General features: G+C 41.9%; 1 protein-coding gene across 3 annotated transcripts in view; it reads left to right on the top strand.

Annotated features, from left to right (window-relative positions):
* Nucleotides 1-21,962, top strand: part of PUS10 (pseudouridine synthase 10) — a 74,944-nt gene that overhangs the window by 16,361 nt on the left and 36,621 nt on the right. For all 3 annotated transcript variants that reach the window (XR_004538754.1, XM_033937076.1, XM_033937077.1), the window contains exons 5-8: nucleotides 3,165-3,199; nucleotides 11,972-12,083; nucleotides 17,368-17,429; nucleotides 19,978-20,023. Coding sequence is in view for 2 of the 3 variants with exons in the window: in XM_033937076.1 (XP_033792967.1) it covers nucleotides 3,165-3,199; nucleotides 11,972-12,083; nucleotides 17,368-17,429; nucleotides 19,978-20,023 (255 nt within the window). In the remaining variant the exon portion in view is untranslated. The remainder of the gene's footprint in view (nucleotides 1-3,164; nucleotides 3,200-11,971; nucleotides 12,084-17,367; nucleotides 17,430-19,977; nucleotides 20,024-21,962) is intronic.

Below are 21,962 nucleotides of genomic sequence, written 5' to 3'. Positions count from 1 at the left end.
AGCTCTTGTGCAATCAAATAGTTTATCTGCACATGCAAAAGATGCATATCTTTGGGACCTTAATTCTGACCAAAGCAAGGCTGGGTCCAAGATAAAACAGGGTGACGCGGCAGAGGAAAAGCCCTGCCGGGTCTAGCCAAAAGCTACGTGTTTACTGGCGCTTTCTCTGCTTGCTGGCTGCTGCCACATCGTTGGTTATCTGAGGGAGGGAGGGCAGTTGTCAGGACTGGCTGTGCTGCTTCAGGGATGGAGGAGATTGTCAGGACTGGTTTTACTGCTTTGGGATTGGAGGGAGTGAGGGGGTTGTCAGGACTGGCTCTGATGCTCTGGGAACGGAGAGAGGGTGGAAGATTGGTGACTGCTGTGCTGGAGCTGGAGTGGGTGGGGGGGGAGATTATTGGGTCAGGAGATAATTTTTTTTTGCCGACAGTTTTTTTGCCACTTGGTTGAGAGTGTCAGTTCATTGAATGCCGGTTAGCTGAAATTCTACTGTAAGTACACTGTGACTTATTCCAGTGTGCCTCAGTAGAGGGCGATATTTTACTGCAGTTCACACAATTCACATTTCACCTGGTCTGAAGTGAAACAAGAGAATGGGCTTCAGGTTCAAGTGTTGTCCATTTATGTTTTTTAAAAATATGTTTTCAGTTTTCATTTGATGAGAAGCACCTTTAAATTAACTTTTATTTTCCATTTAAGTGTTTTTGTGCAGCTCAGATATTTTACATACATGTAATAAAAACATTAAATGCGCACACTCTCACATCTGCTGGATATTCCCGTGTAAGGTTAGCAGACATTCGGATTTACCCAGACATGTCCTCTTATTAGAGGGCGTGTCCGGACGGCTTTTCAAAACCTAGCACTTTGTCTGGATTTTGAAAAGCAGGTCGTGTTGGATGGGGCATGCGTGGATGCAATGCGGTGATATCATCGCATCTGTGTATGCGTGGAAGCCCTGCCTCCCGACGAGCAGGCTGAGGGGAGTGGAGCGAGGCTGGGGCATGGTGTGGGCGTAATGGAGCAGAGATGGGTGGAACTGGGCAGGCCGGGGGGGGGCAGGTCTATAGGTCCGGATTTTACGTACATAAAATCTGATAACCCTATTCCCGTGTCTCCTTGCAACCACACATTTACACGAATTATCAGTTTAAAAATTATATATTGAACACCTGACTATAAACTTTCCCCCTGATATTTAAACAGTATAGTCAGGATTGACTTCAAATACTAACTGCGGCAATTGAATATTTTTCTGGATATTCATTGCTGGGCTGTACCGGGGTACCAGCGCTGAATATCCAGGTATAAGATAGAGCAGAAACTGTCCAGGCAGGGCTGGTACCACAATTTAACTGTCCAAAATACTGGATTGTTATCTGGGGTGCCAGCTCTGAATAACTTTTTGGCTCTGCCCCTGGACTACTCCAACACTATCCAGATAGTGGTGGACCCCGGTGACTGACACTTATTTGGGTAGGACCTGCTTCAGTTGAATCTTCTCCTCTGACGCAACTTCCTGTTTCTGGTTGTGTCAGAGGAGAAGATTCAACAGAAGCAGCTGTGCCCGCGCGCGACTTGTTGAAAGCGTGCCGCTGGGAAAAGAACAATAAAATTCAGCACATAAGGCGAGGGTGAGAGAGGGAGGGAGATGGCAGGACGCGGCGATCAGGTGGGAGGGGGCTCATGGACCACACGATCCGTGACCGCACAGGTTCTCTTCACTGCAGAGACAAGACCATTCATCGCTCCACAGAGCCTTGTCCCATCTCCACGGCGACTACTATTTTTTTCACTCCCCGTTTCGGCGGGTTACCCACAGCTAGCCATGGGTATCAGCCACCGTGTCATTCTCTAATGGTTAGGACTTTACCTGCTGTTCCATGCAGAACCTTGTGCTATTAAAGTGAGGTAAGTTATTAGATCTTCTCTGTCTCCCCTGTTTGAAGTTATGGTACTTTCTGGAGTGGTTTTTGTGTTTGTTAAGCTTTTGTCTCGGTTCTATGAAACTTTATGGGCTTGTCTTGCTCAGCTCAAATCACTCTTGGGCTTTCTCCTGCTTTGTCCAATCTGTTCAGTGTTGTTCCTTTCTGGTTACCTGCATCTGCTCTGGATCTCTCTTGGATATTTCATGTATTCTTCAAGTTTATTTAAAATTTGATATCCCGCTTATCAGATATCTAAGCGACCGACGTACAAAAAAAGTAAAATTATAACTAAATATATGGGGTGTCAAATACAAAGCTCACAGACAGACATAAATTGTCATACAATTGGTTAGGTGGGGGAAATACTTTCCCTTTTCAACTGTTTCCACTGAAAAATATGTACTCGGATATAAGACACACCTGGATGAATATGCACAAGAGTGAAATGTGTGAAAAGTAGCATCAGCTGTCTGGCCTTCAATCCTAACTACTTTTCATTGGCTCATCTTTGAATTCAATTACTTTTTACATAAAATATAACCACTTGAATCAATAGAATGAATGAATAGATCTGATTGTCTTAAGGGCTCCTCTTAGGATATTTAAATATATCAATCGTATAATGACCTCTGGTTTTCAGTCTGGCTATGGTTTTGATCCCATTCAGGTGGCCACCAAAAGCTAATTAAGCATGGGCCTCTGTTGTCTTTAATGAGGGCCTGCCCTGGTTGTGACCCCAAGTATCAATTTCATGACCCCATTCAAGGTCTTAGCCCACAGTCTGAGAAGCTCGTGAATGATTGAGGATGACGGTGAGGGTGAGAGTGAGAGCTGGAGTTGGAGGGACCTCCTACGTGTGCACTACTTGTAGGTGATATAGGGGCTCATTTTCAAAGCACCTATAGTACTTTGTGTGTCTAAGTGCTCATTGTCAAAGCACCTATAGTACTTTGTGTGTCTAAGTGCTTTGAAAATGAGCCCCATTGGCTCTTCTATGTTTTGCACTGTTTTATAAAATGATAGTTACAACAAACTACCAGTGGAGGTAAGTAAATTTCCATGCATGAGAATAGCTATGTCATCTGACGACTTGCACTCAGGAAGTTGTAAGTGAATGTTCTTCTGCCCTGGTTTGTGAAAATCTGTGTGAAATGCTCAGTCACTTAGCTTTGATTTTTACATGTTTGTGTTTTCTCTTCCCTTTTTTCCTCTCTGGGTGTGACTAATGACCTGCAGCATGCAGCGTGGTTGCTGGTAAGACAGGAAATGGGGTGAGTAATTTAGTTAGGGAATTTTTCTACCACAATTCTACTATAACTTCCCTGGTTTGATATCCTTTCATATATTTCCCTCAAGGATGGGAATGAGGGGTGGTACTTGCTCTGTTGAATTTGGGTGACATTTAAGCTTCTGTGTAAGTAGAATTCAAAGCAGAAGAACTAGCAAATGTTTTTAAAGAGACCCCAATTCACTACAAAGTAAAAAAACAGAGTGGTTTCAGTTCCTGCACACTGTGGGTCTGACAATATTCCCCATCCCTTTCTATGTGTTCTTTTTCACGTGTGTCCTGAGCAATGACAGAACCTTCATGCAGACATAGTGGTTATTCATTTAAAGTTTCCAAGTTTATTTAAAATTTGTTATTCCACCTAATCTGAATTCTAGGTGGTGTACATTAAAAATAATTAAATTAACAAATATAACAATACATATTGGATGTACAGAAACAAAAGGAAAAAGAGATAGAACTACAATCTTGAAAGAAAAGAACAGAAAAGGAAATAAACAGAAGGAGATTCCCAATCTTCTCAAATGTTTGGATCCTTTTCAAAAGTTTTCATGTGTCCTCAGCTTGTTCCCACCATTCTTTTCCACCTCCTAATCCATCTCCATCACTCTTTTTCACCTCCTTTGCCTACTTCTTAACCCATTCCAGCTGTGTGAGTGTGTGTCTCTCCTCCAAGGCCATACTTACCAGGGTCCCTTTCCTTCAGCCCATACATCCCACTGTCTCTCAGCCCCAAGTCCTTTTCCATCACATTCTCTCTCTCTCTTCAACTTAGTGTCGCTGGCTTTGTTGTCTTTCTTGCACACGTGGACCAGAAACTATCACTGTGCATATCTAGTTCAAAGAGCTTTCAGGCCTTTGTAATTTATGTGCTGGGTAAACATGGTTGAAAGAGGAGAAATATAAGACTTCTCCAATGGTGAAGCTTCTCCAGTTCAAAGCCTTATAATATCTCGTCATAGGGGATAAGCAGGGAGATGAAATGGTCAGTTGCCTCTCCTCCTTCCAAATGAAAACAGTTCCGTTATAACTTCCACTCCTGTGGTTACTCATATGCAGGGTTCAGGTATCAGTAATGGGAAAGTGAGGCCTGTTGTTGACTCTCACAGATAAATCAAAAAATTCTTATTCTGGGATGCTTATCAAATATGAGATAGGACCTTTTCTCCTGACAACTCCACTTAAGACCAATGACGAAAGAATGCCACTTTTAAGAAGTGACTCCCCCCTCTCTGTTTCTTTCCCTCCCCTTCTTACCTTCCTTTTATAAATTTTATTTTTTTCTTCCATGTATTTTTTTATAGCCTTAACCCCAGTATCTCACGTACCAAGTCTGTCTATGTCTTGTCAGTCACTTATGTTATATTTAGTAAAGGATCCCCTTTCTTTTAAAAGTGTAGTTTTATTTTAGTACTAGTGTTTAAGCCCGTTACATTAACGGGTGCTAGAATATATGCCTGTCTGTCTTTCTTTCTTTATGTCTCTCTCCCTGCTCCTGTCTCTTTCTTCCTTTCTTTCTGTCTCTCTCCCTCCTGCTATTTTTCTCTCTCTCTCCCTGGCACCCTTTGTCTGTCTGTCTCTCTGGTCCCCTGTCTGTCTTTATTTCTGTCTGTCTCTCTCCCTGGCCTCCTTTGTCTGTCTGTATTGTTTTCTGTCCCTCCCCCCCTCCCCCCACTTTCCTTTGCAGAAGCAGCAGCGGTATTTCCCTTCCCCTCCAGGTCCCTGTGAAGTAGTAGCAGAATTTCCCCCCCCCAACCCCCACTCCCTTCTCCCCCCCCCCACTTTCCTTTGCAGAAGCAGCAGCAGTATTTCCCTTCCCCTCCAGGTCCCTGTGAAGCAATTCCCTTCTCTTACTGTGAGCTGTCCTGCTCCGTCGGCCCCTCCCTTCTCTTAATGCGATCTGGCCTGCTCCGTTCGGCCCCTCCCCCTTCCCTTCCCGCGGGCTGGCCTGCTGCAGCTGAAGGTTTTTGTTTCAAGTTTTAAAAGTGCCGGCGGCGGCTCCTCTCACGCTGCTGATCCTCCTGTAAAGAGCAGCCTGCGATGGTGGACAGCTTTTGCGAACCTCGCAGACCACTCTCCAGCCTCGGTAGCACGTTCCCTCTGACGCATGGAATCGCGTCAGAGGGAACGTGCTACCGAGTTGGAGAGCGGCCTGCGAGGTTCGCTAAAGCCGGCCACCATCGCAGGCTGCTCTTTACAGGAGGATCAGCAGCAGTGGCGGCGGCAGCGGTGAGTGAGGGCCGAAGTGTGTTCCCTGCCGAGAACGCGGGCAGGGAGAGAGCTTGCCTGGCTTCCAGGGTGAGTGAGGGCGGGAGGAGGGGAGTGGCCAGAATGTTCCCTGCCGCTGGGTTGGCTGCCACGGATCACACACCACAGCGGCAGGGAACACGAAATCCTAAGTGCGCATGTGCACTTAGGGTTTTATTATATAGGATTGTAAACCAACAAGATACTTGTTGATGGTCGATATGTCAAACAGAGAATAAACTTAGAAACTTGAGAGGAGGATGGGAGGATAGTATTAATCTGAACAGGGTAAGGTTATTGGAAAAGTCTATGTTTCTGTGTTTTATCGATTAAGCATTGGGTGGGTGGGGGGATAAAATAATTTTTTCTGTACATTTGTAAGTTGTGCTTTTATTGACTTATTATATGTTATATATTTGTGTCTAATAGTCCAAAATCTGGAGCTACACTCTTATACTCATCTTATATAAAAAGTGAGAATAAATACATAAATAAATAAATATTCAGTCTTATAATAGCATTCCAGTGCAACTTCATTCATCTTAGAGTGTTTTCATAGTTGGAAGTAGTTTACCATACTTCCAACTATGAAAACACTCTAAGTTGAATGAAGTTGCACTGGAATGCTATTATAAGACTGAATTTTTATTTATTCTCACTTTTTATGTAAGATGAGTATAAGAGTGTAGCTCCAGATTTTGGACTGTTTGACTGAACAGCTTCACTCATAAGTGACTATTTATTGAATATTTATTATTGGCCATTGCATGATATATTTGTGTCTTGCATTATTGACGTTTGGAAAATCAATAAAGAATAAACTTGGAAACTTGGAAATGAATGGGTAGAGATAGCTTGGAAAGTGTTGAATTTTGGCATAGTTAATGCAGAGCATGGGGTAAAACTTTCCTTATCAGGTAGTGAAAATTTGGAAAGGTCTACCTTTGTATATCAGATGTACACTGTCTGAAAGTATATAAAGTTCAAAGTGCAGGTTGAGACATCCATTCTCAATGGATGAAAAAGCCTCAGACAAGGGCCCTCCCACCTCCACAGTGGTGGAATAAAGGTGGTGGAGCGTTCACCTCACTGGCTCAAAAAACCTCTTTAGACTAAAAAGACACTGCACTGTTTTAGAGTGTAAAAAATGAATGTACTGAATGATAGATGAAAAAAAAACACCTTATCAACTTAACGGATGTCTCAACCTGCACTTTGAACTTTATATACTTTCAGACAGTGTACATCTGACTTTTGTGGAAGTGTTATTTCATTACAGTTGGTTTTCCACAGTATCTGAGTCTTTTTGGCTACCTTTGCATATCAAACATCTATCTTCTGTTCTTTTCGAAAATATTTAAAATTGTATCTTTTAAAAAACGTATTTGATTTATGATTCAGATTGAGTTTTATTGTAACTTTGATTGTAATTCTCTGTGTTTTTCTGGTTTCTTTGTGTAATTTACCTTGGGCCTTTTGGGATAAGGTGAGAGATAAATCCAAAGATTAGATTAGATGGAGAAGTTAGTGAACTTTTGTGCACCCACCTAGGGTTAGAAACCTGGCAGGCAGATACATTTTTGGGCACTAGACCTGTTTGTCCGTTGTTTAGCTTGTAAGCTCTACTGAGCAGGAATTGTCTCTTGCATGTTTTAATGTACAGCGTTGCATATGTCTAGCAGCATTATAGAAATGATAAGTAATAGTAGCAGTAGTATGGCTGAGGGGATTTCTTGAAGTCCCTCTAAGGAGGTTTCTAATATAAAATTATGAAAGACAGTCTTGCCACTGAAAACAAATCCATCCAGCTGTTTATTGCAGTTATGCAACTTTTTCTGCAGAAATGGTATAATTGAAAAGTGCTCTACTATGACCCTTGAGAGAGATCTGGGAGGATTGCATAGGAAACTAGTTTAGGGTAGTTCTCTTTTACAAACTTAAGGGGTCCTTTTGCTAAAACACATTAGAAAATGGGCTTAGCACATTTCAATGCAGGACTTTACTGCACACTAAGCCCATTTCTAATGCAGCCTTAATTAAGGCATTTTTCAATTTTTTTTTTCAGGTTGTTGGCTGTTGTTCACATTAGTGTGCATTACCTGAAAAATGTTAATGCAGGAGCACTTACCACTTCCTATGTAGGAGGTGCTAAGGGCCAGATCCTGTATGGGATGCCTGCATTAGGTGCCCTAATCAAGGATGTCTAGCAACACTTAACTTTGGAATCTGCGCACAACTTTTTTTTTTTTTTTAAATTGATGTGGTAATTGATATGAAAACCCACCTTTTTGATATAGCCTTCAAATCATAACCCTATTCCCCACTGCCCACCAACCCAGCCAGCAGATTAGCCGTTCCCCTTAACTGTATCATGACATCCCTATCTTGTCTGTTTAGATTGTAAGCTTTTTTGAGCAGGGATTGTCGTCTTTGTGACTCTGTACAGCGCTGCGTATGTCTGGTAGCGCTATATAAATAATAGTAGTACTAGTAATTGACCGTGACAGTTTCAGCCAATAAAATAAACTAACAATGAAGAGTTCCATGTAGAACTCTTAGGACGCCTAGCGACACCTAAGTGGAGGCGCCCTCTGACTCCCAGTGATGTCTACCTGAGAAGTAAGCCTGGTTAGGGGGTGGAGAGTAGGCGTGGTTGACTTAGGCAAGTAAACCCTGGCCTAATACACTGGCGCCTACCTCTAGGATGCCAAGCGCTGCTAGGCATGATTCTATAAGTGGCACCTAGCAGTTGATTGACAACCATGCCAAGCGACACCTACAATGTGGGCGCTGTTTATAGAATCTGGCCCTAAGTGCTCCTGTGTTAAGCCTGCCTGATTCAGTTAGTGAATGTGTTAACTGAATAATTCTTCCATGCCCATGCTGTTCCCCCTCCGAAAAATATTAAAAATAATATAAATAACCTGCACTTAATGTGCACTAATGGGCAGACTAATCCAAAATGTGTTTTGCGGTAAGCCTTTTCTTGTGCCCTAAATGCACATTAAGGCTTCACTCTCTTTAATAAAATGTGCCCCTAAGCCAGGTAGATAATTTAGAGGATATGACTCAATAACCTTCCTGCCCTGCTGCGGAATCTGGGCTCCTTCCAATTATTCTGAAAACATCTGAAAACTTGGCTCTTCTCAAAAATGTAAATCTCGCTACCCTCTTTATAATCACTACCGGTAATTCTTATGTTTTTCCTTCCTTTTATTAAAGTTCCTGTAAAACGTGCTGAGCTCTATCTTTATGGAGAGGATGCAGTATATAAACTTAAGGTTTAGTTTAATATAATAACCTTTGTTTTCTCTGTTTTCCTGAATATATATTGGTTTCTTTCAGTGAGATACCAAGTGTAACATAATTCTTATACAATGTCTTTTTTGCCTGGTAGTTTCCTCCTGTTATTGTTATTTTAGGTTTCCACCTCATTTGGAACTGGCCTATATTGAGCTTTGCTGCTGTGAGCCTTCATTTGAACCTACTCACACATTTCCCCCCTGTTTTCAGTCCCCTTGCAACATGTAACTTACATCCAGCAGATAGGAGTCACTGTTGTCTAATGAGTGGGCTCCCCCAACCTCTGCAGCATCTATGTTCTCTACCATCCCTAGAAGCAGAGTCCTGGCCTAGTCTGGCCGTTGGCTCTTAGTGAAGCAGATCCCTCTCTCTGGAAGGGTGTATGGTTAGAGCTGCTGCCTCAGCACCCTGAGGTCACGAGTTAAATCCCAGCCTGCTCCTGATCAAATTCAAGGTGGAGGTTGGAATACCGAAAGGAAAGAGAACCATAGCGACAACTTTTAACTTCAGGAAAGGAAACTACGAAGCAATGAGGGAAATGGTAAGGAAGAAACTTAGGAACACTTCCCAAAAAAATGGCAAACAGTAGAACATGCCTGGTCTTTTTTCAGGGACACGGTGAGCGAGGCGCAAAATCTGTATATCCCCAGATTCAGAAAGGGGTGCAAAAAGAGTTGAACAAAAGACCCGGCGTGGATAACTAAAATAGTGAAAGAAGCGATAGGCAATAAAAAAAATTCTTTCAGGAAATGGAAAAAGGACAAAACTGAGGAGAACTGGAAAGAGCACAGGAAGTATCAAAAAGAATGTCACCGTGTGGTTCGAAAAGCTAAAAGAGAGTATGAAGAGAGGCTAGCCAGGGAAGCACGAAATTTCAAACCGTTCTTTAGATATGTTAAAGGGAAGCAGCCGGCTAGGGAGGAGGTGGGACCGCTGGATGACGGAGACAGGAAGGAAGTGGTGAAGGAGGAGAAAGAAGTGGCAGAAAGACTTAACATGTTCTTTTCATCTGTATTTACAAATGAAGACACAACCAACATACCGGAACCTGAGCAAATCTTCAAGGGAGATCAAATAGAAAAATTAACATCCATGGAAGTGAGCCTTGAAGACGTATGCAGGCAGATAGAAAAATTATAAACTGACAAATCCCCGGGTCCGGATGGAATCCATCCAAGGGTTCTGAAGGAACTAAAGGAGGAAATAGTGGAACTACTGCAGCAAATTTACAATTTATCCCTGAAAACAGGCTTGATCCCGGAGGAGTGGAAGATAGCCAACGTTACGCCCATCTTTAAAAAAGGATCAAGAGATGACCCGGGAAACTACAGATCAGTGAGTCTGACCTTGGTTCCGGGGAAAATGGCGGAAACACTGATAAAAGAAAACAAAGATGAACATTTTGAAAAAAACAAACTTCTGATAACCAGCCAACATGGTTTCTGCAAGGGGAGATCGTGCCTAACTAACTTATTGCACTTCTTCGAAGGAATTAACAAACGGATGGACAGAGGAGACCCCCATAGACATCATATACCTAGATTTCCAAAAAGCCTTTGACAAGGTGCCTCATGAACGTCTACTTCAGAAACTGAAGAACCATGGGTGGAAGGAGACGTACATAGATGGATCAGAAACTGGTTGGTGGGTAGGAAACAGAGGGTAGGAGTAAAGGGCCACCACTGGAGGAGGGTCACGAGTGGTGTCCTGCAGGGCTCAGTGCTCGGGCCGCTGCTATTTAATATATTCATAAATGATCTAGAAACAGGGACGAAGTATGAGATAATAAAATTTGCGGACGACACCAAACTATTTAGTGGAGCTCGGACTAAAGAGGACTGCGAAGAATTGCAAAGGAACTTGAACAAACCAGGGGAATGGGTGACGAGATGGCAGATGAAGTTCAACGTTGAGAAATGTAAAGTATTACATGTGGGAAGCAAAAACCCGAGGTACAACTACACGATGGGAGGGATGTTATTAAATGAGAGTATCCAAGAAAGGGACTTGGGGGTAATGGTGGACGTGACAATGAAGCCGACGGCATAGTGCGCAGCGGCCGCTAAGAGAGCGAATAGAATGCTAGGTATAATCAATTACTACCAGAACGAAAGAAGTTATCCTGCTGTTGTATCAGGCGATGGTGTGTCCGCATCTGGAGTACTGCGTCCAATATTTGTCGCCGTATCTTAAGAAGGATATGGCGTTATTTGAGAGGGTTCAGAGGAGAGCGACACGTCTAATAAAAAGGATGGAAAACCTTTCATACGCTGAGAGATTGGAGAAACTGGGACTCTTTTCCCTAGAGAAGAGGAGACTTAGAGGGGATATGATAGAGACTTACAAGATCATGAAGGGCATAGAGAGAGTAGAGAGGGTCAGATTCTTCAAACTTTCAAAAAATAAAAGAACAAGAGGGCATTCGGAAAAGTTGAAAGGGGACAGATTCAAAACGAATGCTAGGAAGTTCTTCTTTACCCAACGTGTGGTGGACACCTGGAATGCGCTTCCAGAGAGCGTAATAGGGCAGAGTACAGTACTGGGGTTCAAGAAAGGATTGGACAAATTCCTGCTGGAAAAGGGGATAGAGGGGTATAGATAGAGGATTACTGCACAGGTCCTGGACCTGTTGGGCCGCCGCGTGAGCGGACTGCTGGGCACGATGGACCTCAGGTCTGACCCAGCGGAGGCATTTCTTATGTTCTTATGTTGTGATTGACAGACTGTGAGCCTGCCAGGACAGATAGAGAAAAATACCTTATTACTATTCTGTAATCCACCTAGAAACAGACTGATAGTGCAGAATATAAACCTATAAATAAACCAACCAAATTATTCTCATCTAGAACCCTCATATACCCATTTCAGAAAAAACTTCAGTCTTTTTAATTCAGGATGTATTTGGTACTTAACAAAGTAGGAAAGAAAACAGCAATGAATTCTTCCGCTTAGCTGATACATGGAGATTTACAGCACCAGTCTGTATTTTCTACTAATTCTTTAATGATGCAACTTTATTTCTTCATTTTATTTCTAACTCTTATTTTATATTATGTTACATTTGTAAACCACTGCGATGGATTGTCCAAACAGCACTATATCAAACAAAGTAAACTAAAGTTAGAACTGATGCTTCTGTCATTGCCTTCACTGAATAAATCCATTAGATTGGTTTCTGTCATTTCTTGCTTTGTTTGCAATTCAGAAAGCAGGGCCTTTCCTTGGAAAAAGATGACATCGTTCAGCTGAAAGAAGCCTATAAGTGGATTATTCACCCCTTGTTTTCAGAGGAACTGGGTGTTCAGATCGATGGCAAGGTATTGCACCCTGAAATATGAATGCTGCTGCTGTGACATGCTTTTGTTCCTGGACAGGCTGGAGCTGTTAGAGAAAGCAATAAAGAAAGCAACAAGTATACTTGAGGTAGAAAACTGAATCATATCTTTCTTCAACTATATCATGCATTCAGGTACCACATAACAATAGGAGAAAAATGCCACAGGTTTAATTTTTAAAAAAATGGAGAAAAGACCTCAGTGTCGCGGTAGGATTTAATAAAAGATACAATCCTCCAGACAAAGCAGCTTCAAAAAAAGTTTGAAGGTGCAGACACATCCTCAGTCTAGAAAAACTCCACTCTATGCAGTCATTCCTTACTTGAGTCAAATTTTTGATCATATAAATAGCATAATAAATAGCGTAATCAAGTCCCCTCAAAACAAAGCAAAGAAAGAAACAAAACTTATCTGCAGCAGGAATTTCTTCCATACATTATGTGGGCAGGGTGCAGCAAAAGGTGTTGACAGGGCCCCTGTTTCGCTATCTTAAGCTTTGTCAGGAGAATAAGCTTCAGCTTCTAATCGCTTCAAAGTTCCTTCCACCAAAATGGCTCCTCAGTGTCATATCTTTCTTACCATTATATTATCTCATAAAAGAAAAGCGCAATGGGCCTAAAATTTAGGGAACAGTAACTGTCTGTAGTGTCTTCCAGTTCCTAAAATCTGAGCCGTTTTATGCTTTCTGTTCAGTAGTTATATTTTGTCAAATATTTGCTTGTGCATTCCACGACAAACTTTTTCATCAATTTTGTGGACCCCCAGTGATACACCAAAGCATGCCCCAATGATCTGACTGGTATATTTGGATTCTACACAAAAAGTTGTACTAGAAATATGACTTTTAGCATGGTCGAGCAATTATCCTTTCCACAACCTTAAACCAAAAGACATTTTTTCACTATCTTCCATGAAATGAAAAAAGTGGCCCCAATAACGATGCCCCTAACTTTGGAAGAAATTGAGATCCTGCTCTGAGACTTTGCACATATTCATTGCATGTCCTATTGTACTTCCAGTAAAAATGTCATCAACTTCTAAGATGATCAAATGGGGAGGCCTAAACCACTTGACATAGAATGGCCCTTGTACAACAAATAGGAAGAAATATTTTTTCACTCAAAGAATAGTTAAGCTCTGGAACTTGTTGCCAGAGTATGCACTGTACAGGTAGCCACAAATTAAGAACATGAGAATAGGTCCATCTAGAGTTACCAAACATCCAGATTTCCCCGGACATGGGCGGGCCTAGGGGCCCGGATTTTCCGATTGGAAAATCTGGCAACTCTAGGTCTATCTAGCCCAATGTCCTGTTTTCACAGTGGCCAATACAGTGGCCCATACGCTGAGAGGTTGGATAGGCTGGGGCTCTTCTCTCTGGAAAAAAGGAGGCTCAGGGGAGATATGATAGAGACCTTCAAAATCATGAGGGGCATAGAGAGGGTGGATAGGGACAGATTCTTCAGGCTGAAGGGGACAACAGGTACGAGGGGGCATTCGGAGAAACTGAAGGGAGATAGGTTCAAAACAAATGCAAGGAAGTTTTTTTTCACGCAAAGGGTCGTGGACACTTGGAATACGCTACCGGAGGAAGTGATCAGGCAAAGTACGGTACAGGGATTCAAACAGGGATTGGACTGATTCCTGAGGGATAAAGGGATCGTGGGATACTGAGGGAGGAGCTGGGATGTAACACAAGTATAGAAAGCTAACCAGGTAATAAGTATAGAAACCCAACCAGGTCGTGCATGCGCAAGACCAGAGGGTTAGGAATTCGATGGGAAGATAGGACTTCAATGAAAAACCAAGGTGGCAAGGGAGCCCCTTCTGGTGATTCAGACAGGTCGTGACCTGTTTGGGCCGCCGCGGGAGCGGACTGCCGGGCAGGATGGACCTATGGTCTGACCCGGCGGAGGCACTGCTTATGTTCTTATGTTCTTATGTTCTTACAAGTACCTGGCAGAAACCCAAGTACTAGCAACATTCCATGTTACCAATGCAGGGCAAGAAGTGGCTTCCCCCATGTCTGTCTGAATAGCAGACTATGGACATTTCCTCCAGGAACTTGTCCAAACATTTTTCAAACCCATCTACGCTAACCGCTGTTACCACATCTTTTCGCTAAGAGGTCCAGAGCTTAACTATTTTTTGAGTGAAAAAATATTTCCTCCTATTGGTTTTTAAAAGCATTTCCCTGTAACTTCACTGAGTGTCCCCTAGTCTTTGTAATTTTTGAGGGAGTAAAAAAATCAATTCACTTGTACCTATTCTATACCACTCAGGATTTTGTAGACTTGAATCATATCAACCCTCAGCTGTCTCTTTTCCATGCAGAAAAGCCCTAATCTCTGTAGTCTTTCCTCGTACAAGAGGAGTTCCATCCCCTTTATCATTTTTATTGCTTTTCTTTGAACCTTTTCTAATATCTCTATACGTTTTTTGAGATACGGCAACCAGAATTGAACTCAATACTCAAGACGAGGTCACACCATGGAGCGATACAGAGGCATTATAATATTCCTGGTCTTATTTACCATCCATTTCCTAATAATACCTAGCATCCTGTTTGTCTTCCCACCTAGGCACCTATTTATAAAATTACACTCCATGAGATTACTCCATGGAGTAATTAGTAATTACAGCAACCCTGGGCAGAGTAAAATAAGGCCTGCCAGAGCAGTTGACATAGCAACAATTTATTCTTGCAACTTCCTGTCTCGTAATGGGCCATCCCACTCATACAAATATTTCCTAAAACCCAGCTAACCAAGAATACAAAGCAAATAAGTCTTAAGATGTTTCCTAAAATCTGAGGCCTGGCCTACATCCTTTGGAAGCTTAGTCTATCAGGATATTTTTGCTGAAGAAGTGCAGTTTCACACCATCACGGAATACCTTGGAATCTCAAGAAAACCACATCTTGAGAAAGTACAAGAAATGCCTGGACTAAATGCCAGACCCAGGTCACGGTGGAAAGCCCTCCCGTACCCCCCCCCCCAACCACCCTCAGGAAACATATGCATCCCCAAAAGTAGAATACATAAGAATAGAATATACCAAAGCAGGAAAAAGCCCCATTCCCTATCATGCCAAAAAAGGGGCAGCAAAATGTAGAAGGTCCAGCAGTGCTCTGTACCCCCGAATGGGAAGTCCAGGAACCAGGAAAATCAAGCTGGCAAAACACTGCAGAGACAGAAACACCTGCCTTGGAACACACGAAAAAGCACTTCTTATGCTGCAACTGCAACTATGGAGAGCCAAGCTGCCACAGTCCTCCAAACACCTACAAGGGCTCCCAGACATAATAAAAACCACTTTGGGTATACCCAGGAACAGGAAAATAGAGCTCAACTTGTGCCGCAGGACGCAGCCAAACCCGGTCAAGAAGCAGAAACAGCTCCCGCCATTTGTTGCAAAGTCCATGGCCTCAGATGCCTTCTCAAAAAAATGGGTTGTGCCATCATGTTGAATTTTGAGGCACGCTGGATAGAGAAACACGGAAGGGATCTGCTTGTTATGCAATCTGGCTCAGGCTGCCGCAAATTGCTTCCTCTTGTCTGCCAGTTGTTCCAAGAAGTTTTAGAAACATAGGGCTCCTTTTACAAAGGCACACTAGTGATTTAATGCGCGTAATACCGCACGCTAAACTGCCAGCCTCCTTTTGAGCAGGCGGTAGTATTTAGGCCAGTGCGGGAGTTAGCGCGTGATGAAAAGTCACGCGTGTTAACCCTGCTAGCGCGGCTTAATAAAAGGAGCCCATAGAATTTTCTGATTTTCATAACACAGAGAGCCTTTTGCCCAAATTGCCCTGAGTATTTCAACTTTATGCGCATAATTCAGCAGTTTAAGTATAACCACCCTTGGCCTCGTAGCTTTTGGATGGCGAGGTCCCAGACGATGCGCTGTCTCAATCCTGAGAGGGCCTGCTGTCGATTTTAGTTGTAATGATTCCACAAGCCACGATTCCAGAAAAGATTGTCATTGTCCATCAGAGACCGATTCTGGTATCCCCACCAGATGCAGATTACTGTGCTGCGATCAATTCTCTAAGTCCTCTAATTTAAGTTCAAGTTGTTGTACTCGAGTGTTAACAGCACCCTGCGTCTCCTGGGCCCATAGCATAGAATCCTTCAAGTCAGACACCCGCTGCTGATAGGAGCCAAAATCTTCTCTAAGGTGGGCTGACTGAATTGTCCAATCCATCCATTTTGTCAGAAAGCTTTTGCAATTGCATATTCAGAGTACCCTGAATCGCAGCGCGCACCTCTGATATTATTTATGCTACCCATTCAGAATTTGCCGAGGGCCGGGCAGCCAACTCATGCTCCGCCATCTTGGAGTCGGCCCCACGTGGCTTCTCTCTTTCCTTTCTGGCTGGTTTTGAAGCCATGATGCACCAATTCAAGTGGAGAATGAAAGCACGCACAAAGTCCCAAGATAGCACCGGGATACCTTTATGCTGCCGGTACAGGTGCGGAAGGGGAAGAAAATGAGAACGGGCCCGGGAGCTCATTCCACACACACCCTCAACAAGAAAGCATCACGTGACCCCCGCCACATCTTGAGAAAGTAAATGCCACCTTGGAATATGCCTCAACAGACTTTCTTGTAATTAATTTGTCCCCATCTCATTTAGGGACCCTTTTACTAAAGCTTAGTGCATGCTAATGGAAATTAGCATATACAATGAGCCGTGAGGTCCATGGGTATAAAATAAGACATGCAGCATAGCATGTGCTATTTCCGTCAGTGTGCTAACTTTAGTAAAAGGACCCCTTAGAGACATAAAGGCCAAAGTTATAGCCTGGAAACTAATTTACCACCATAGTAGCGGCCAGTGCAATTTAGACAAAATTAGTGAAGTATGGCCACAAAGAGCTGATTGAGTTAAAATCTGAGCTGCTGCTGCAGATACAACCCAGGAAATCTCGGATGCACACAAACTGTGAGCAAAGTCAGAATCCATAAAGAAACCATTTCATCCTCCTCAGTTGACACAGATGGAAAAAGGTGGACTGATGACAAACACAATTTGCAGCTTCATAGACAGCAAATCATCTAATGTCACATTCAGGGCCTTGTACCTGATCTCCAGCCTCAGTCACTAGTTCCTGTCAAGAAAAGTCAGGACATCCCCAATCCATTGAAGGTTTCTTAACCCGCATGATCTCTGTTTTTTTCTGCAGATTAAGAATTAACTTATTCTCAGCATCCATTCATATTGGCTTTCAAATAAATTATGTTTTTATTTGCTTTTGTCTTTCAGAGCTTATTTGAAGTGAGTGTGGTGTTTTCTCACCTTGAAACAGATGGGGATTGCCACTTCCTGTAAGCAGCATGGACGATAAAGATTTTCTCTGAATTAAAAAAGAACAAACAAATTACACTTCTCTTTTAGTCTACACTTGACTGCTTTTAGTATTTTTGAGGCCATACACCTATGGGAATTTTCAAGAAGTTTGTTTGGGTTTTAAACTCTGTTTTTTGAGGATTGTGATACCTTCTTTTGGACAAGTAAGAGAATTATCTGGAGATGCTTAATGTATATGAATTCTAGGGATCAAAAAGGATACCCCCTATTCATTCTAGTTGTACAACATCCAAACTAATATTTTTCAGTCAGTATGACTACCAGAATTTTATATTATTAGTTGCATGTAACCTAATGCCTTCCAATTTAAAGATGTGCAATGCACAGGCTTTCAGATTCCCAAGCTCATGATTCATCCATGCTAGCATTAAAATGGATTAAAGCATAAAAAGATGTAATTTATAATGGGCAGACTGAACTGCTGGGTCTTCCTGCCGTCGTGTACTGTGATACCTGATTTGTCTTCTTGGTAGCACAATGTGAGTGAAAGAGAGTGCCAATAATGCAGGAAACACAAAAGGCATTGTCCATGGCTGAAATATATGTGGCCAAGACAAAACAACTGGCCTTGCACACGAAACAAACAGTAATACCAACTAGGAAATACAGAAAGAGAGGGTATGATATAAAAAGTTTTTAATCAATATAAAACCAATGAAAAATAAATACAGTATGTCCATAAAATACTGATCACTTCCAGCTGAATATCAGCTGGCTAGATTTTGGGTGCCCCAATTTCATATTTTTGCCAGCATTCTATAATGGCATCTGGGTGACCGGGATAACCTCTCACACCACAGCATCAGGGCGCTTAAACAGATGTGCCCACTTATACAATGACTTCCTAAGAGAATAAGGGCCTGATTTTGTATAGGACGCTGGTATCGGCAGCTGCCAATTGCACGTCACCCATGCACTGGTGTCCTATGCAGAATTGTGCCTACACTTCCAGCCAGACGCCTGAAATGTAGGCCGGCATTTTGCTGGCCTACATTTCAGATGTCTCTCTCCCAAAGCCCTGCCCCGCCTTGGGCATGCTTAAGTGTCAGTACACATCTCCGTAGACGTGCTCCGGTTGCCTACAATTTGGGTGTCTTGCCTTGGGGAGTTTTTTTGTTTTTTTTTAAAATGTGTGTCCGATTGGCTGCTCGATGGCGGTAGGACATCTACCACCGCCTGCCATTGGAATGCCCATTTTCGAGAATCGGGTCCTAAATTGCAAAAGGAAAACCACAAATCTACCCGCTCCCCATCATAGAAACATAGAAATAGATGGCAGATAAGAGCCACGGCCCATCTAGTCTGCCCACCCCAATGACCCTCCCCTACCTTTCTCTGTGAATAGATCCTCCATCCTCGCAGTTTATATCTAAAACCATCCAACTTCACCAAGTAAATCAGAAAGCAATTGAAAGCTTAATAACAGTAAATTTGATATTACTTGCAGGTCCTCCAGAAACTTATTCCAGCTGTTTGAAACCACTGACCTAAATACTTTCTGCCCAATATTTAGCACTATTTAACAGTCTAAGAGCGGCTCCTAGCTGGTTAAATAGTATTTGGCTGGCTAGCTGCTAATATTCAGCAGGAGATAGCAGGCTAACTTTTAATCAGCTATTTCTCATATTAGCTGCTGATTTTAACCCTTTCAGGACCAAGGGACATATTTGTCCCATAACTTTAAAATCCTATAAATTTTGATTGGGATAGTCTACAGTTCTAAATTTGATATGTACGGATTCCATATGATACTGCCTTTATGTAAACAAATTGGTTCCGACATTCATTCATTAGCGTCGTTGCCAGATTGACGAGAAGATTCACTTGCCACACTGTCCATAAGCCAGAAGTGTGATTTTTTTTAAAAAAAATAATGATATTTCACAAAAAAAATCAATTTTTTGGCATCTGCAAGCCCTTTTTACCATAAAAATGTCGTCAAAACCACAAAAATTGGCCTACGATCCTTATGGTCCTGAAAGGGTTAAGCATTGACCAGCCAAGTTTAGCAGTCAAATTGTGCCGTGCAAACCCCAGGTCTGTTTTTGGCTGCTAGAACCTAGCCAGCTAGCACTGAAAACCAACTTAGCTGGCTAAGTTTGAACCAGCCAAAAATAAACTGGACATACAATGCTGGTCATTGGAAATGGCCTGGCATTGAATATGTGCTAGGGGTAACCGGCCTGCCTCCCACGGTCTGAATATCGGTTTTCTTGGATCTTCATATCATTTTCCGGATCCCCTTACAGATGGAACTACTAAAGGTCCCCTCCCCCAAGTGAGGATTGCAAATTTCTTTTCAGTAAGTAGCATTCAGTCTGGTTCTTCAGATGCTCCAGTTTTTGGTTCCATAGCATTTTGAACATCATCATCAGAACATTAAAGTTGCACTTTTCTTTAATAGGAAGCCAGTGCAGCTTTGCCATGGATGACTAGACATTCCTCTGTTTCTTTGTCACATTGTCATCATTCTGGATAACTAAACAATTTGCATTTTTATTGTAGGGCTACAGCCTGCCCAGACTGTTTCAGACCAACCAAAAACAAACAGGTGAGAATCCTTCATCCCTGAGCATTTTGTTGTTATTGGTCAGCAGCACTGCTGCAAAATCCATAGGTACTTTCGCTTTGAAAACAGCCTAAAGAAAAAAAAATACCTGTGAACACAGAGAAAGTGATGGCAGATAAAGGCCGTAGAGCCTATCCAGTTTGTCCCACTAAACCCTAAATCCCTTCCTTACCCTCAGAGATCCTCTGTGCTTGTCTCCATGCTTTCTTAAATTCAGATACCATTCTCATCTCCACCAACTCCACTGGGAAGCTGTCACAGACATCCACCACCCTTTTGGTAGAGAAATACTTGCTTAGATTACCCCTGAGTCTACCCGCTTTCCTTCTCATTCATTGAGCCTACATGAAAGACCTTTCACCTGAAACAGGTCTACCTCCTGCACATTTATACCTTGGAGGTATTTATATGTCTGTCTTTTCACCCTTTCTCAACATTTATCCAAATTGTATGTATTTATATCTCTAAATCTGTGCCCATATAGCAAAAACCACTGAAGCTACAGGTACTTTTTCCAAACAAAACAGTGTGAATAGATTGGAAAATGCAAAAATTGGTCTTCTAGTGATTCCTGCCTTAACTCCACCCTTGGAGCATACAGTTAAGAATGCACACGCTGTGGCACTACATGCAGGCACTTGCCCACATACATAGCATGGGAATTTTCAAATAGCCATTTTACCAATGTCAGTGGCTTTGAATTAGGAAATGATTGTCCTTTCCTGGTGGATCTGTCTTGCCTGCCTCTGGGTTTGCTTGGGTTGTGCAGCCTCTTTCCTCTTGCAGTGCAAATGGGGACTCTGCATGTCAGGGTCACCTCTGGATTTGTTAAATTCACTGTAGTCTGGTGACCAGACCAGTTTCAAGTTGATTAAAAATGTGTTATACCACTTAATCAGACTTCTAGCAACAGTGGAATATAAAATACAATTTAAAATAAAATCCAAACGACAGGGGAGACAATATGGATAAACAGAGAGTGGGTTAGAATTACAATATTGATAGAAAAGAGCAGAAAAAGGAGAGTACAAGAGGAGAGGGAATTAATTTGTATTGGTGTAATTATTGGAAAAGGTAGCATCCTTTATAGAACGATTATATTTTGGCAGGTGGAGCTACTTTCTTTTTTAAAATTTCCATGTAAGTGCCTTATCTCGTATGGAAGGGATAAATATGTGTTTTTTGACCCAGCTCAGTTAGATTTTATTAAGGAAAAACCTTTGCTGAAAGTTTAATTTCCAACATTGATATTTTCATTTTATGAAGATGATGTATGATATATAACGTATCTAACATAAGTTGGCTTTGAGTTTCAAAAAATGGCATGCTGATTCTCTCAAAAATATGTGAACCTCATACCTATAAAGTTAGCATTAATGAATTGAGTTTTATAATTGAAGTATAAGTTTTTATTGTATTAAATTATTTAAATAGAGGTAATTAAATTAGATCAAAAAGTTAATAAGTTATTGAATTAATGTAATATAATAAATATTTTGGTAGGGAGGTGGGGAATAAGCCAGTGAAGCTATAAGGAGGCAAGAGATTAATTCATTTTTCTCTTGAATAAGTCCCAGCTGGGAAGATCTACTCCTAAATCTGAGGCTTGTCCCTGTATTAATTAATTATTTAAATTAGTTCATTTAAATCAGTAAAACTATTTAAATATTTATAAGATTTAAAGGTTATTCAAATATAGTAGATTTAGAATCGGTGTTCCCTTTTTTGATTTTTTGTGAATGGTTCTCAGTACTTGTTTATTTTGTTGATATATAAAGTAAACAACAGAACCAAAACACACAGGTTCCACATGCAATTGCAATGATCTTTCAACAAGAGGAAAAGACCTCAGAAGCCTGCACCATCAAGAATATTAAATTCTGACAATGGTAACTCAGCAGGACAGGTTCTCTATCATTGG

Source organism: Geotrypetes seraphini, chromosome 3 (genome assembly GCF_902459505.1).
Source record: "Geotrypetes seraphini chromosome 3, aGeoSer1.1, whole genome shotgun sequence".
NCBI lineage: Eukaryota > Metazoa > Chordata > Amphibia > Gymnophiona > Dermophiidae > Geotrypetes > Geotrypetes seraphini.
The sequence above is the reverse complement of the archived record's forward strand: the minus strand, read 5'-3'. Positions and strand labels throughout refer to the sequence as shown.